This window comes from Dromiciops gliroides, chromosome 1 (assembly GCF_019393635.1).
Source record: "Dromiciops gliroides isolate mDroGli1 chromosome 1, mDroGli1.pri, whole genome shotgun sequence".
NCBI lineage: Eukaryota > Metazoa > Chordata > Mammalia > Microbiotheria > Microbiotheriidae > Dromiciops > Dromiciops gliroides.
Window position 1 is genome coordinate 622867151 of NC_057861.1, and position 13173 is coordinate 622880323.

General features: G+C 41.3%; 1 protein-coding gene and 1 pseudogene across 3 annotated transcripts in view; one reads left to right on the forward strand and one right to left on the reverse strand.

The window, feature by feature from the left end:
* Positions 1-126: 126 nt before the first annotated feature.
* Positions 127-13173, reverse strand: part of ZNF213 (zinc finger protein 213) — a 13982-nt gene continuing 935 nt past the window's right edge. The window contains exons 2-7 of one of the 3 annotated variants that reach the window (XM_043979777.1): positions 11855-12045; positions 9789-10324; positions 8446-8605; positions 7986-8071; positions 3574-3697; positions 127-2412 (exon numbers count right to left, since the gene is read on the reverse strand). In XM_043979777.1, coding sequence (XP_043835712.1) covers positions 1745-2412; positions 3574-3697; positions 7986-8071; positions 8446-8605; positions 9789-10190 — 1440 coding nt within the window. In that variant the 5' untranslated portion in view covers positions 10191-10324; positions 11855-12045 and the 3' untranslated portion in view covers positions 127-1744. Of the gene's footprint in view, positions 2413-3573; positions 3698-7985; positions 8072-8445; positions 8653-9788; positions 10325-11854; positions 12046-13173 lie in introns of those variants that run through there. The other 2 variants (XM_043979775.1, XM_043979778.1) reach the window with 2 other exon arrangements.
* On the forward strand, positions 6178-6878 carry LOC122743363 (annotated as a pseudogene).

Below are 13173 nucleotides of genomic sequence, written 5' to 3' on the forward strand. Positions count from 1 at the left end.
GAATCTTTGAGAAAATTCCTCAGCCCAAAGTCTGGCCTTGGTTTTTCACTAAGCTGAGGTGAATGCCCACTGAGATGAATCACTGCTAGAAAGGCACCTGAAGGAAGACATGACCATAGTGAAGGGGAATTTTTTTCCATTTTTATTTGACCTTTCCTTGTCTCCTCTGTAAAAGAACACCCACAGTCTTATCTCTTTTAAGAAATCCAAGTGCCCCTATCATCCACTCCATGGACTATTTCTATAATAAAAAAAATCTATAAATACAAAATTGAACAAAATCACATAAAATATGAGAAATGGAATAGCTAAAATGTCAGTCAGGTGGTACTAATTTTTTTTTTTAAAGGCTAGTAAGATCCCAGGAGTATCAATTAGAGTGTACTTTCCTTCCCCTCTAGATCAAGGGTCACTCTACTAGTCCTGCCGGGCTCTTAATCACCTGGGAAGAATATGGAGAATTTAGGGAAGATACAAAGGACAGCCACAGAAGTAAGGACAGACAGGTCTGGGAGGCAGAAGTTCTCTGGAAATGTGAAAGGGATTCTTTGGTCCAGGGAGCATTAAGGGTTACAACTGTCTTCTAGGTTGGGGCAGGATTTAAGGGAAGAAGGTGAAGACAGTGGTCATGAGGTGCTCAGGCAGGGGAAGGAGAGATGGAGATCATGCCGGAGACACTCTTCTCAGTAGCCTCCAGAAGAGAGAACGATTAAGAACTGCCTTCCTCAACCTCCTTCAAAGATCCCAAAGCCTGAAATCCCCAATGGAAGCCTTCCCAAACCAGACAAGGCTCTACCTAGAGCCTACTTCAGTCCTCAAGACACTAGAGATGCAGAGACATTCAATACACTTCTGTGTGAATAAAAAATGCTCTAAAGGAAGCAAGTGAGACTGGGCCAGAATTAGGGAGTAAAGGGGAAGGAGGTTGGGAAAGAACACCCACTCCATCACCCCATACCTTTCCATTGATTATTTCACAGACCACTTCCTTTCCCTCTTCCCACTCCGAGAAGTTACAGGTCAACAGGGAAAGGAAGATTAATACTAACGAGAGTGACGGTGGCTTTGACAATGCTATACCCTACTGGAAGGAGGCTGGTTCCTTTGACTGTTGAGATACCAGAGCAGAAGGAGATAAAAGCATTATCAGGGCCAGAAACTTTTAGGGGTCCATTGGTGTTGAGGTTGGATGGTGGTCAGAGTATGGGGAGGTAAGGGTTTTGTCTAAACTTCCCTGCATCTCTTTGTATGCCCTTATCCTTTCAAACTAGTATATGTTCCCAGGCTCCAGAAATATTAAGTGAAAATGAAAAAGGAAAGATGGGAAGGAATACAGAAGAAAGAAAAGAGAAGGGAAAAATAAACACATTTGAAAAGATAGTAAAATTATTTTCTTGGCTTTGAGGAATATGGATGGATGGATGCATGTGTTACACAAGTTTGTGAAGATGAAGTTCAAAGGGATCAGGGAAATAGAAGTGCCTCCAGTTTCCTGTGAGTTTGACTAAAGTCACTATTTGCTGCAGGTGGGAGGAAGCATTGCAACATAACTATTAGGGAAAGGAAGGATGAGAAGGTAAAAGGGATGGTAAAGGGACAAGAATGACCTTCAGTCAGAAAGGGGAACTTCCAGACATTTTGGGGTGTGCTCAGGCGGTCCCCATCATCGATGCTAGGTGGTCAAAGCAGTCTTTTGTTGCCTTCCTTCAGAATCTCCTCTCCCCCTCCATGGAGAAAGGGCTGGTCATCCCATTGACTGTGCCATCTTTGCATGAAGGCTCTGGTGGGCAATGAGGTGCGCCCGCTGCTTGAAGCTCTTGTCACATTCGCTGCAGCCAAAGGGACGTTCGCCAGTGTGCACTCGCCGGTGGTCCAGCAGATAGGAGCGGAGAGAGAAGCTCTTGCCACATTCCGTACACTCATAAGGCTTCTCACCAGTGTGGATGCGCTGGTGGTCAGTGAGGTACGCGCTTCGGCTGAAGCTCTTGCCACACTCGGTGCAGGTGAAAGGTTTCTCACCTGTGTGGACACCCTGGTGGCGAACAAGGTCCGAGGAGCTGCGGAAACTCTTCTCGCATTCCTGGCACTTGTGGGGCTTCTCCCCTGTGTGTGTACGCTGGTGCCGTGACAGGTCTGAGCCCCAGCGGAATCGTTTTCCACACTGCTGGCAGCTATGGGGTTTCTCAGCTGCCAAATCTCGGAACTGTCTATGACGTGTGGGAGGGCGTCCTCTTCTCACTGCCAGTGGGCGCTCCTGCCCCAGCTCTCCGTCAGGTCGATTCTTACCTTCCCAGACTTCACCCTCCTCTGTGCTCCAGGGCATGCCACCTCCAGATCTGCCAGGCAATGGCTCTACTTCTTTCAAACTAGCCTGGTATGAAGCTTTCTCACTCTGGCTCTTGATCCCCAAACCTGAATGGAGAAACAGATCAGGCATCTCATCTGATACAAGGGAGGACAAATGAAATAACCTAACTTTAAGGGGAAGAGAGGAACAAGGCCTATCAAACCGTGTTAGGGCAAGGGACGGAAGAAGCCACCATCTTGACTGCTGCTGCCTACTTTATGACCAGTGAGGAGTTTCCTTTGCAACAAGGGGGTACTCAACCCTCTCTCATCACACCCACCCACCCTTCTTTTTTTTTTTTTTTTTTTTTTTTTTTTCCACCCACCCTTCTAATGAAATCTGGAATTCTGAAAACTACATGGGCAAGAGGAAGCAAATGAAGACCCTATCCCTTATGGGGAAGTGGGTGGGTAGTTATTTGCCTAAAAGGTCAGCTACAGTCATACTTCCAGAGAACTGAATACATGATAGACTCAAACATGGATGAAAACTAGCAATATTTATAGCTGCTCTTTACGTGGTAGCAAGGAATTGGAAGTTGAGGGGGTGCCCATCAATTGGGGAATGGCTGGACAAGTTGTGGTATATGAATACAATGGAATACTATTGTGCTGTAAGAAATGATGAGCAGGAAGAGTTCAGAGAAACCTGGAGGGTCTTACGTGAGCTGATGATGAGTGAGATGAGCAGAACCAGAAGAACATTGTACACAGTATCATCAACATTGAGTGTTGACCTACTGTGATGGACTATATTCTTCTCACCAATGCAATGGTACAGAAGAGTTCCAGGGAACTCATGATAGAAGAGGATCTCCAAATCCAAGAAAAAAAAAAGAAAGAAAGAACTGTGGAGTATAGATGCTGATTGAACCATATTATTTCTTTTGTTTTGGGTGCTGTTGTTTTTTTTTTCTATTTTGAGGTTTTGCATCACTGCTCTGATTTTTTCTCTTGTAACAGGATTAATGCAGAAATAGGATTAATGTTATTATGTGTATATATATATATGTGTGTGTATATATCTATATCTATATGTATAGAGATATATAGATATAACCTATATCAGATTACCTGCTGTCTAGGGGAGCGGGGAGGGAGGGGAGGGAGGGAGAAAAATCTGAAATTGTAAAGCTTGTATAAACAAAAGTTGAGAACTATCTTTACATGTAATGGAAAAAATTAAATACCTTATACATAAAAAAAAAAAAGAAAACTAGCCCTTACCCAGAGAGACATTGCGAAAGTTCTCCCGTTTTATGTCCCAGAAGAGGTCCCTCTGAGCAGGATCCAGACACCCCCATTCTTCCCGAGAGAGATAAAAGGGCACATCTCCAAATGTCACTGGTCCCTGAAACAGTCAGGTTAAACTATTCTATGATCTTCTAATTTACTGATGGTATCACCCTTTATGTCTAAATTATGTACCCATTTTGACCATATCTTGGTTAATAGTGTAAGGTGTTGGTCTGTACCTAGTTTTTGCCGCATTGTTTTCTAGTCTTCCCAGCAGTTTTTGTCTCAAAAGTTTACTATCAGACACTAAATTACTATGATCATTATTACAATGTATTGTGTACCTAATCTATTCCACTGATCCTCCACTGTTTCTTAGTTACCACCAGACTGTTTTAATGAATACAGCTTAGTAATACAGTTTGAGATCTGGTATAGCTAGGCTACCTTCGCTTCACATTTTTTCCCCCAATTATTACCTTAATATTCTTGACCTTTTATTCTTCCAGATGAATTTTGTTATTTTTTCTAGCTCTATAAAATAATTTTAATAGTTTGACTTGGGATGACATTGAATAAGTAGATTAATTTAGGTAGAATTGTTATTTTTATTATATTGGCTAAGCTTACCCATGAGCAATTAATATTTTTCCAATTATTTAGATCTGACTTTATTTGTATGAGAAGTATTTTGTAATTGTGTTCATATAGTTCATATAGTCTTGGCAGATAGACTCCCAAACAATTTTTAAGAGTGTCTGCAGTTGTTTTAAATGGGAATTTCTCTTTCTATCTCTTGCTGCTGGACTTTGTTGGTCATATATAGGAATGCTGATGATTTATGTGAGTTTATTTTATATCTGGCAATTTTGCTAAAGTTGTTAATTATTTCAAGTACTTTAGTTGATTCTCTAGAATTCTCTAAGTATACCATCATATCATCTGCAAAGAGTAATAGTTTTCTTTCCTCACTGCCTATTCTAATTCCTTCAGTTTCTTTTTCTTCTCTTATTGCTATAGCTAGCATCTCTAGTACAATATTGAATAGTAGTGGAGATAATAGCCATCCTTGCTTCTCCCCTGATTTTACTGGGAAGGCTTCTGACTTATAGATAATGCTTGCTGTTGGTTTTAGATAAATATTACTTATCATTTTAAGGAAAACTCCATTTATTCCTATATTCTCTAGTGTTTTCAACAGGAATGGGTGTAGCATTTTGTCAAAGGCTTTTTCAGCATCTATTGAGATAATCATGATTTCTGTTGGCTTTATTATTGATATGGTCAATTATGCTGATGGTTTTCCTAATATTGAAAACTATCTCTTTTTTGTTTTGTTTTTGTTTTTGCGAGGCAATGGGGGTTAAGTGACTTGCCCAGGGTCACACAGCTAGTAAGTGTCAAGTGTCTGAGGCCAGATTTGAACTCGGGTCCTCCTGAATCTAGAGCCAGTGCTTTATCCACTTTGCCACCTAGCTGCCCCCTGGTTTTCCTAATATTGAAGCAGCCCTGAATTACTGGTATAATTCCCACCAGGTCATAGTGTATGATCCCTGTTGTATATTACTGTAACTTCCTTGATAGTACTTTAATTAAAATTTTAGCATTAATATTCATTAGGGAAATTGGTCTACAGTTTTCTTTCTCTGTTTTCACTCTTCTTAGTTTAGGTATCATATTTGTGTCATAAAAAGAAATCTGGGGGCAGCTAGGTGGCACAGTGAATAGAGCACTGTCCCTGGATTCAGGAGGACCTGGGTTCAAATCTGGCCTCAAACCCTTGACACTTACTAGCTGTGTGACCCTGGGCAAGCCACTTAACCCCAATTGCCTCACCAAAAAAACAAACAAACCAAAAAAACAGAGTGGAAAAAAAAAAAAGAAATCTGGTAGGATTCCTTCTATTTTTTCCAAATAGATTATATAGTATTGGGATTAATTATTCTTTAAATGTCTGGTAGAATTCCCTTGTGAATCCATCTGCCCCTAGATGTTTTTTCTTGGGGAGTTTATTGATGGCTTGTTCAATTTTTTTTCTAAGATGAGATTATTTAGGTATGCCATTTCCTCTTCTGTTAATCTGGGCAATTTATATTTTTGTAAATTATTCATCCATTTCACTTAGATTGTCAGATTAGCATATAATTAGGCAAAATGGCCCCTAATAATTGCTTTAAGTTCCTCTTCATTGGTGGCAAATTCACCCTTTCATTTTTGATACCAATAATTTGATTTTCTTATTTCCTTTAAAAAAATAATAAAATTAACAGATAGTTTATCCATTTTATTGGAGGTTTTGATAAAACTAGCTTCTAGTTTTATTTATTAGTTCAAAGATTTTCTTACATTCAATTTTTTTTGGGGGGGGTGAGGCAATTGGGGTTAAGTGACTTGCCCAGGGTCACACAGCTAGTAAGTGTTAAGTGTCTGAGGCTGAATTTGAACTCAGGTCCTCCTGAATCCAGGGCAGTACTTTATCCACTGTGCCACCTAGCTACCCCAATTCTACCTATTCTTTAAAGCTAAACTCAAGAGCTGAAACTAAAGAGGAAGCTAGATGTGGATTTCTCACTTCATGACCCATCCTCTGCAATCATGAAACACCTGTTTGACCCAAGTCTATTGAAAGAAGTGGATTGAAGCCAGAATTCTGCAATATTTTCTCCAGGCATTTCCTCTACACATCTAGGAGATGGTTTGGTTTTGAGACCACTTTGTATTACAGATTTAAAAAGAAGGGTTTTTAAGGTTCTTGGTCAGCTAACAGAAACTAGAATGGTTAGCCCTAAGCAATTTATAAGATCATTTGAGCACATGAAGAAATCAGGGGATTATTATTGTAGAAGGTGGCACTACAGGGCAGATGTTGCTACAGCTACTGTGATAATAGAACATAAACCCACCAATTCATGTGCAATGAGAAAAGAATAGAAGATGTCCTTCTAAGTGATGAATGCAGGAGAAAGCAACTGGGAAAACAGTTGTCAACTCTTATTTGAGTAAAAAACTGAACTGTTTTGTTTTGTTTTTTTTTTTTTAGTGAGGCAATTGGAGTTAAGTGACTTGTCCAGGGTCACACAGCTAGTAAGTGTTAAGTGTCTGAGGCCGGATTTGAACTCAGGTCCTCCTGACTCCAGGGCCGGTGCTCTATCCACTGCACCACCTAGCTGCCCCAAAAAACTGAACTGTTAAAAAGTTATCCTTGAGTATCTTCCACAAAATATGTTGGTTTCTGCGAAAAGTCTGGACATGCTATATCTGAAGCCAACTACATGTATCCGATGTTTCTAAAATAATGATATCAAGAATCATTTTAAGAATGAAGGCAAAAAAGCTTATTGCGACTAGGCTTTTCTTTTGGAAAATTAAAGTATTTTATTCCTAGCTGTGTGACCCTGGGCAAATCACTTAACCCTCATTGTCCTGCAAAAAAAAAGAAAAAAAGTATTTTTTGTAGGAATAAAATACCCCAATTGCCTCACTAAAAAAAAAAAATTATAGTATTTTATTCCTACAAAAAACATTGATACCACACCCCGCCTTGAAAAAAATTGGACAAAAATTTTAGTCCATAAGATTGGCATATTACTAGAAGATTAATTTGGATGGGTGGGGAAATATTAGATTGTAGATGAATGTTATGAAGGGGATGTCTTTTAATCAAAGGAGTTTTTCTTGCATTATATTATTCTAAAGCTGTGCTTATTTCTTTGTAGTCAAAGTATAGAACATATTTTTACTACAAGTACTTATTCAAAAGAAACAGTGTCCTAGCTGTGTGACCCTGGGCAAGTCACTTAACCCTCATTGCCCCGCCCCCCCAATAGTGTCTAGGAGAATATACTGTAGTATAAAAATATTATTAGATAGCTGGTTTCTTTAGTTATAATCATATACTTATACCGACATGGCTTTAATTGCAGGCTGACTTCTTAATATTAAATAAACTAGCCATTGAAACTTATTAAATACAGAGATATTGGGGGAACTAATAATAATAATGGCAAATATAAGATTATGGGTTTATGAAAAATTTAGAACCTTCCACCTGAGGAAAAGAAAAAAAGCTAAACTCAAATGCCACCTCCTCCATGAAATCTACCCTAATTACCTACTTTGGTACTTACTTCTCTTTCCCTTAGACTTCATGTAGCACTACTTTCCCAGAACTTTTTTTTTTTACTATTATTATTATTATTGCTGCTGTTAGTTCTTATTATATCCTATTATTATTTGTTTGTAATCTTTGTGATGGTAGAGGCAATGTCTTAAACTTTTTATCTCCCTGAACACCTAACAAAGTGCTCTCCATTTAAAATGCATTTCAAAGTCAAGGGCTATTCTCAGAATATAAGAGTAATGTCATATCAGCCTGTCAAAGTCCTAAGGTATCCATAACTCACATGAATTCTGGAGGAAAAGAAAGCATCCACCATCTCTCTGGTGCTCCCCTCCTTTAGAAGGGCAGGAAGCCTGGAAGCAGGTTGAGCTGTGGACAAAGAATGGAACCATTAGGGAAACTAGATCAAATCTAGAACTACAGCCCTGTACAGGGCTCACGCTGTCCCTCTATAGCACCTGGAGCTCAGTGGGACCCACGACTGGCCCCCACATATACCCAACACCATCTATAATATGGCCTAGAGGAGGAATAGAATACTGACCTATACTTAGAAGCATTAAAGTAACTACATTTAGTCCTTTTTTTGACTCCAAAGGTCCCACTGATCATATTACCTTCATCCAGAGGCCAAGAAAAAAAAAGTCTCTCCCTTACACAATCTGTCCTAAAAGCCCTTCTCCCCTGCCCAGGTTTTCCCAATTCATCTCTCTATCCCCTCTCCTACAGGGATGAAGACTTACAGCCATGGCTCCTCTGTTCCTGGTATTCTGTTCCTGGGTTTTGGCTCCACGCCCCTTCCTCTTGAGAAACCCCCTTGGCCTGGGTCTCCCCCTGTGCCAGCAGGAGTCCTGAGGACCCCTGTTCTCCTCCCTGAGTCTCCGTCTCCTCTGAGGGCTCTTCCTGTCCATGCACAACATATATGCCCATCAGTGCAAGGTCCAGGGAGTCTAAGTTAAAACCCCAAAAATAAAACAAAGGGGTACAGCCATCAGGGATGCAAGAAAGGGGAATGAGGAAAAAATCATCTGCTTCTTGGCAGCATAAAACCACATGAAATAACATGCTATACTCCCAGTGAACCCCACAGTTAGAGACCAATGACAAGCACTAGAAATAGAATCAGCCCCAGCACCTTAGGGTCAAAAGGAACCTTAAAGGCTAAGACTAGTCTAACAATTTGCCCTCTGCAGAAAGCTTCTCTGCAGTTTCCCCAACAAGTACTCAAACCAACCTCTGCTTAAAGTCTAACAGTAACAGAATTGCCTCTTGCCCAAGGTAATGCATTTCATTCCTGGACAGATTTAATGATTGCATAGCTCTTCCTTGTACTGAGGTCAGTTCTGCCTCTTATAACCTCTGCTCTGGGTTCAAGTTCTGCCCAATGGGGCCAAGCAGAAGAATGCTAATCCTCCCACATGACAGCTCTTCTGATATTTGAAAACATCAATGTCTTCTCTTATTGTCAAGAGGTAATATAGCATTTTTGTCAATGAAACTGAGAAACAGCATGTTGTAATAATGGAAAGAGCACTGGAAATGGGGTTCAAGTTATAGCTCAACTATTTTTTATGAACTTTAGGTTCATACAGCTATCCTCTGGGCCTCAGTTTCCCATTCTATAAAATGAAGATAAGTATATTTGCACTCCTTAGCTCTCAAGGTCTTTAAGAAGAAAGCACTTTGGAGGGCAGCTAGGTGGCGCAGTGGATAGAGCACTGGCTCTGGAGCCAGGAGGACCTGAGTTCAAATTTGACCTCAGACACTTGACACTTACTAGCTGTGTGAACCTGGGCAAGTCACTTAACCCCAATTGCCTCACCCCCCCAAAAAAAAAGTAAAAAAAAAAAAAGAAGAAAGCACTTTGCAAACTGTAAAATGCTACAGAAATATGAGCTGTTAGTATTGTTTTTGATCATCAGGCCTATCATATACTTTCCTAAACAGAGAGATGCTTAGGAATACCAAAGACTAAGTCCAAGGTGGGAATGCCTAGATGTAAGCCAAGTGCAAAGAAAGTCTTTCCCTCTCCAAGCCTCTCAGTTCCTTTGCTTTCTCTTCACTCAGGTAGTGCCCACCAGCTCACCTGCTGCAGTGGGTTTCTGGACTGCTTTTGCAGGTTCTCCACCATGGCTACAGCTTCCTCCCCACTGGCTGGGCATCGATCCCTCACCCAGCCCTGGATGCCCCCAGGCAGGACAGTCAGGAACTGCTCCAGCACCAACAGCTCCAGAATCTGCTCCTTAGTTCGGGTCTCTGGCCTCAGCCACCGACAACAGAGTTCCCACAGCTGACTGAAAGCCTCGTGAGGACCATCTGCCTCTCTGTAGTGGAACTGCCTAAAGCGCTGACGGAAAGTCTCCGAGTTGGTGTCCTCCTTGGGCCGAGGAGCTTCCTGTTCCCAGGGGGAATCCTCTTCCACTTTCACTATCAGGAGTCCCTCTGGTTCCACCGAGGCCTGGACCTGGGAGCCCAGACTTGTAGCCATCACCACATTGAGTCGCAATATTGATCTAATTCCGACTTGTGCTCTGGACACTCACATGTGTTTCTGGGCACTGGACACTTGGGTTTCCCAAGACAACAATGCCTTGCCTCTGGGCACCTGTGAGAGAACTTCTCCTGAGGAAAGAACAAATAAATCAGAGTGATAGCCAGTGCATGTCACACAGAACAACCAGTAATAAAGAAATACTTCTGTTAAGGCCCACCCAACTCTGGCGCTCCCTCCACCATAAAGCCTTTCCTGATGCCCCCAGTGGAAAATTATATATTCCTCTTCAAATTTCTCCTACACTGCCTTGTATTACGATTATTTGTACACATGACTATCTCATCTCTTATGTTAAATACTAATGAGCAGAGCCTGTACCTGATTTCATCTTTGTATCCTCAGTGCTCAGCAAAGGGCTTTATAATACAATGTTTGTTGAATTGAATTAAAACTTTGTAACCTCAAGGGAACTTGGCCAACGTTACAGTTAAGTTGAGAAGATTGGGGATAAGGAGAGTGTTATTTTCTTTTTCTTTCTTTTTTTTTTTTTGGTGAGGCAATTGTGGTTAAGTGACTTGCCCAGGGTCACACAGCTAGTAAGTGTTAAGTGTCTGAGGCCGGATTTGAACTCAGGTCCTCCTGACTCCAGGGCTGGTGCTCTATCCACTGCGCCACCTAGCTGCCCCAGGAGAGCGTTATTTTCAAACCTCTGATGGAGTATCATGTGAAAAGAGAAGCATACTTAACTTTGTAGCTTCAGGGGTTCATAGATTTAGAACTAGGAAAGTCCTCAGGGGTCATCCAGTTCAACTACCTCATTTTACAGGTGAAGAAAGAGAACCCCAGAGACATTGTGACTTGCTCAAGGTCACTTAGGTAGAAAGCAGAAGAGCCAGAATTCAAACCCAGGTTGGATGGGATCAGGATCAACGGAAAAGAACTAACAACAGTTCACGTTTACTTTAAGATCTACTTTAAGGTATATAAAGTCCTTTCCTTGAAGCAAGCACGACAGCAATGGTGTGCCAGAGCCAGCTCACACCAGCTCAAATCATCTCTCAAGCCAATTGTTAAATTTTCAGTGTGAGTGAGCATTTACAGCTTGGAAATCGGTAAACACTACACATTAAGGCTTCAGTTGTTTCACTGATTGTCTGGACTTAAGAAACTGATAGAGAAAATGTTAAGGATGCAGATTAAGGGGGCAAATAGGTGGCCCAGTGAATAAAGCACCAGCCCTAGATTCAGAAGGACCTGAGTTCAAATCCAGCCTCAGACACTTGACACTTACTAGCTGTGTGACCCTAGGCAAGTCACTTAATCCTCATTGCCCTGAAAATAAAAATGCAGATCAAACTTAAAATGTGCCATATGTACATTTTTTTTTCCAGAGAGCCAGTTTTTTTGTGAGCCAGATTTATACATACAAGGAATTTTCTAACAAATGAAACTATCCAACAAAGGAATGGACTGTCTTTAAGAACTAGTCCAGGTTCCCCAACCTAGTCAAAATGTTAAAGAGGGGATTCTTGCATCAAGTGGAAAGTTTACCTAAAATAGCCTTCCAAATCTAAGATTCCATGGCTCTTGGCTGTAAAAAATTTAGTCCGTGTTTTTCCTCAAACTTAATAAAAAAAGGAAAGGAGCTAGGATCCCACCTGCATAGAGAAGAAGGGTTCCACAAAGCAGGCACAAGACTGTTTCTATCAGAATCTTCTTCTGGGTCCAACACTGGGTAAGGCAAAGGGGTCCCAACCAGCCTACCTCCTTTCCAAGTGGGAAAGGAAATTTCCTGAAGGCCCCAGAAAACAGGCCAAAGTATACCTGTCATCATATGCGATGAGGAAGCCTGTTATAGTGGAAAGAGCACAAGACTTGGAGTCAGGACACCAGGGTCTGAATGCCATCTCTAAGACTTGCTTAGCTATCTCTCTGGGCAAATCCTTTCACCTCTCCAAATCTTTTTTTTTTTCTTTGCGGGGCAATGGGGGTTAAGTGACTTGCCCAGGGTCACACAGCTAGTAAGTGTTAAGTGTCTGAGGCTGGATTTGAACTCAGGTACTCCTGACTCCAGGGCCGGTGCTCTATCCACTGCGCCACCTAGCTGCCCCCCTCTCCAAATCTTAATTCAATTCAACAAATATTTATTAAATATCTACTGTTTTCGAGGCCCTGCAGATACAGAGAGATGAAACAACACAGTCAATGTCTTCAAAGAGTTTACAATTCAATAGGGAGATAAAAGACTAAGACAGATGCCTGTAAATTACAGGGAGACAGATATGGGTTCAATTCAAGAAAGAACTTTGGGGGCAGCTAGGTGGCGTACTGGATAAAGCACCAGCCCTGGATTCAGGAGGACCTGAGTTCAAATTCTACCTCAGACACTTGACACTAGCTGTGTGACCCTGGGCAAGTAACTTAACCCTCATTGCCCCACAAAGAAATAAAAAAACCCAACTTTCTAACAATTAAAAACTCCCTCTAATCCAATCCAACAGCCGTTTAAGTGTCTAATATGTGCAAAGCGTAGTAGTAAGCACTAGAGATAGAAAGAAAAGATATACACTGTCCTTGTCCACAGAGAGCTTAGTTATATTCTGTTATGGGAGGGAATTCACCATATACCCATAATTTGGAATTGGAAAGGCTACTAGGAGTTTACTTATATTCTATAGGAGGAAATTCAACGCACACACACACAAAATAAATAAATATACATAGTTTGAGAAGGGGGGGCAGCTAGGTGGTACAGTGGATAAAGCACTGGCCCTGGATTCAGGAGGACCTGAATTCAAATCCGGCCTCAGACACTTAACACTTACTAGCTGTGAGACCCTTGGCAAGTCACTTCACCCCCATTGCCCCACCAAAAAACAACAAAACAACAACAACAAAAAAGCCCTTCATAGTTTGAGAAGGGACAGGATACTGGAGTGGGGGTGGCGTACGAGCCACCAAAGATGGGGGTTCTAAG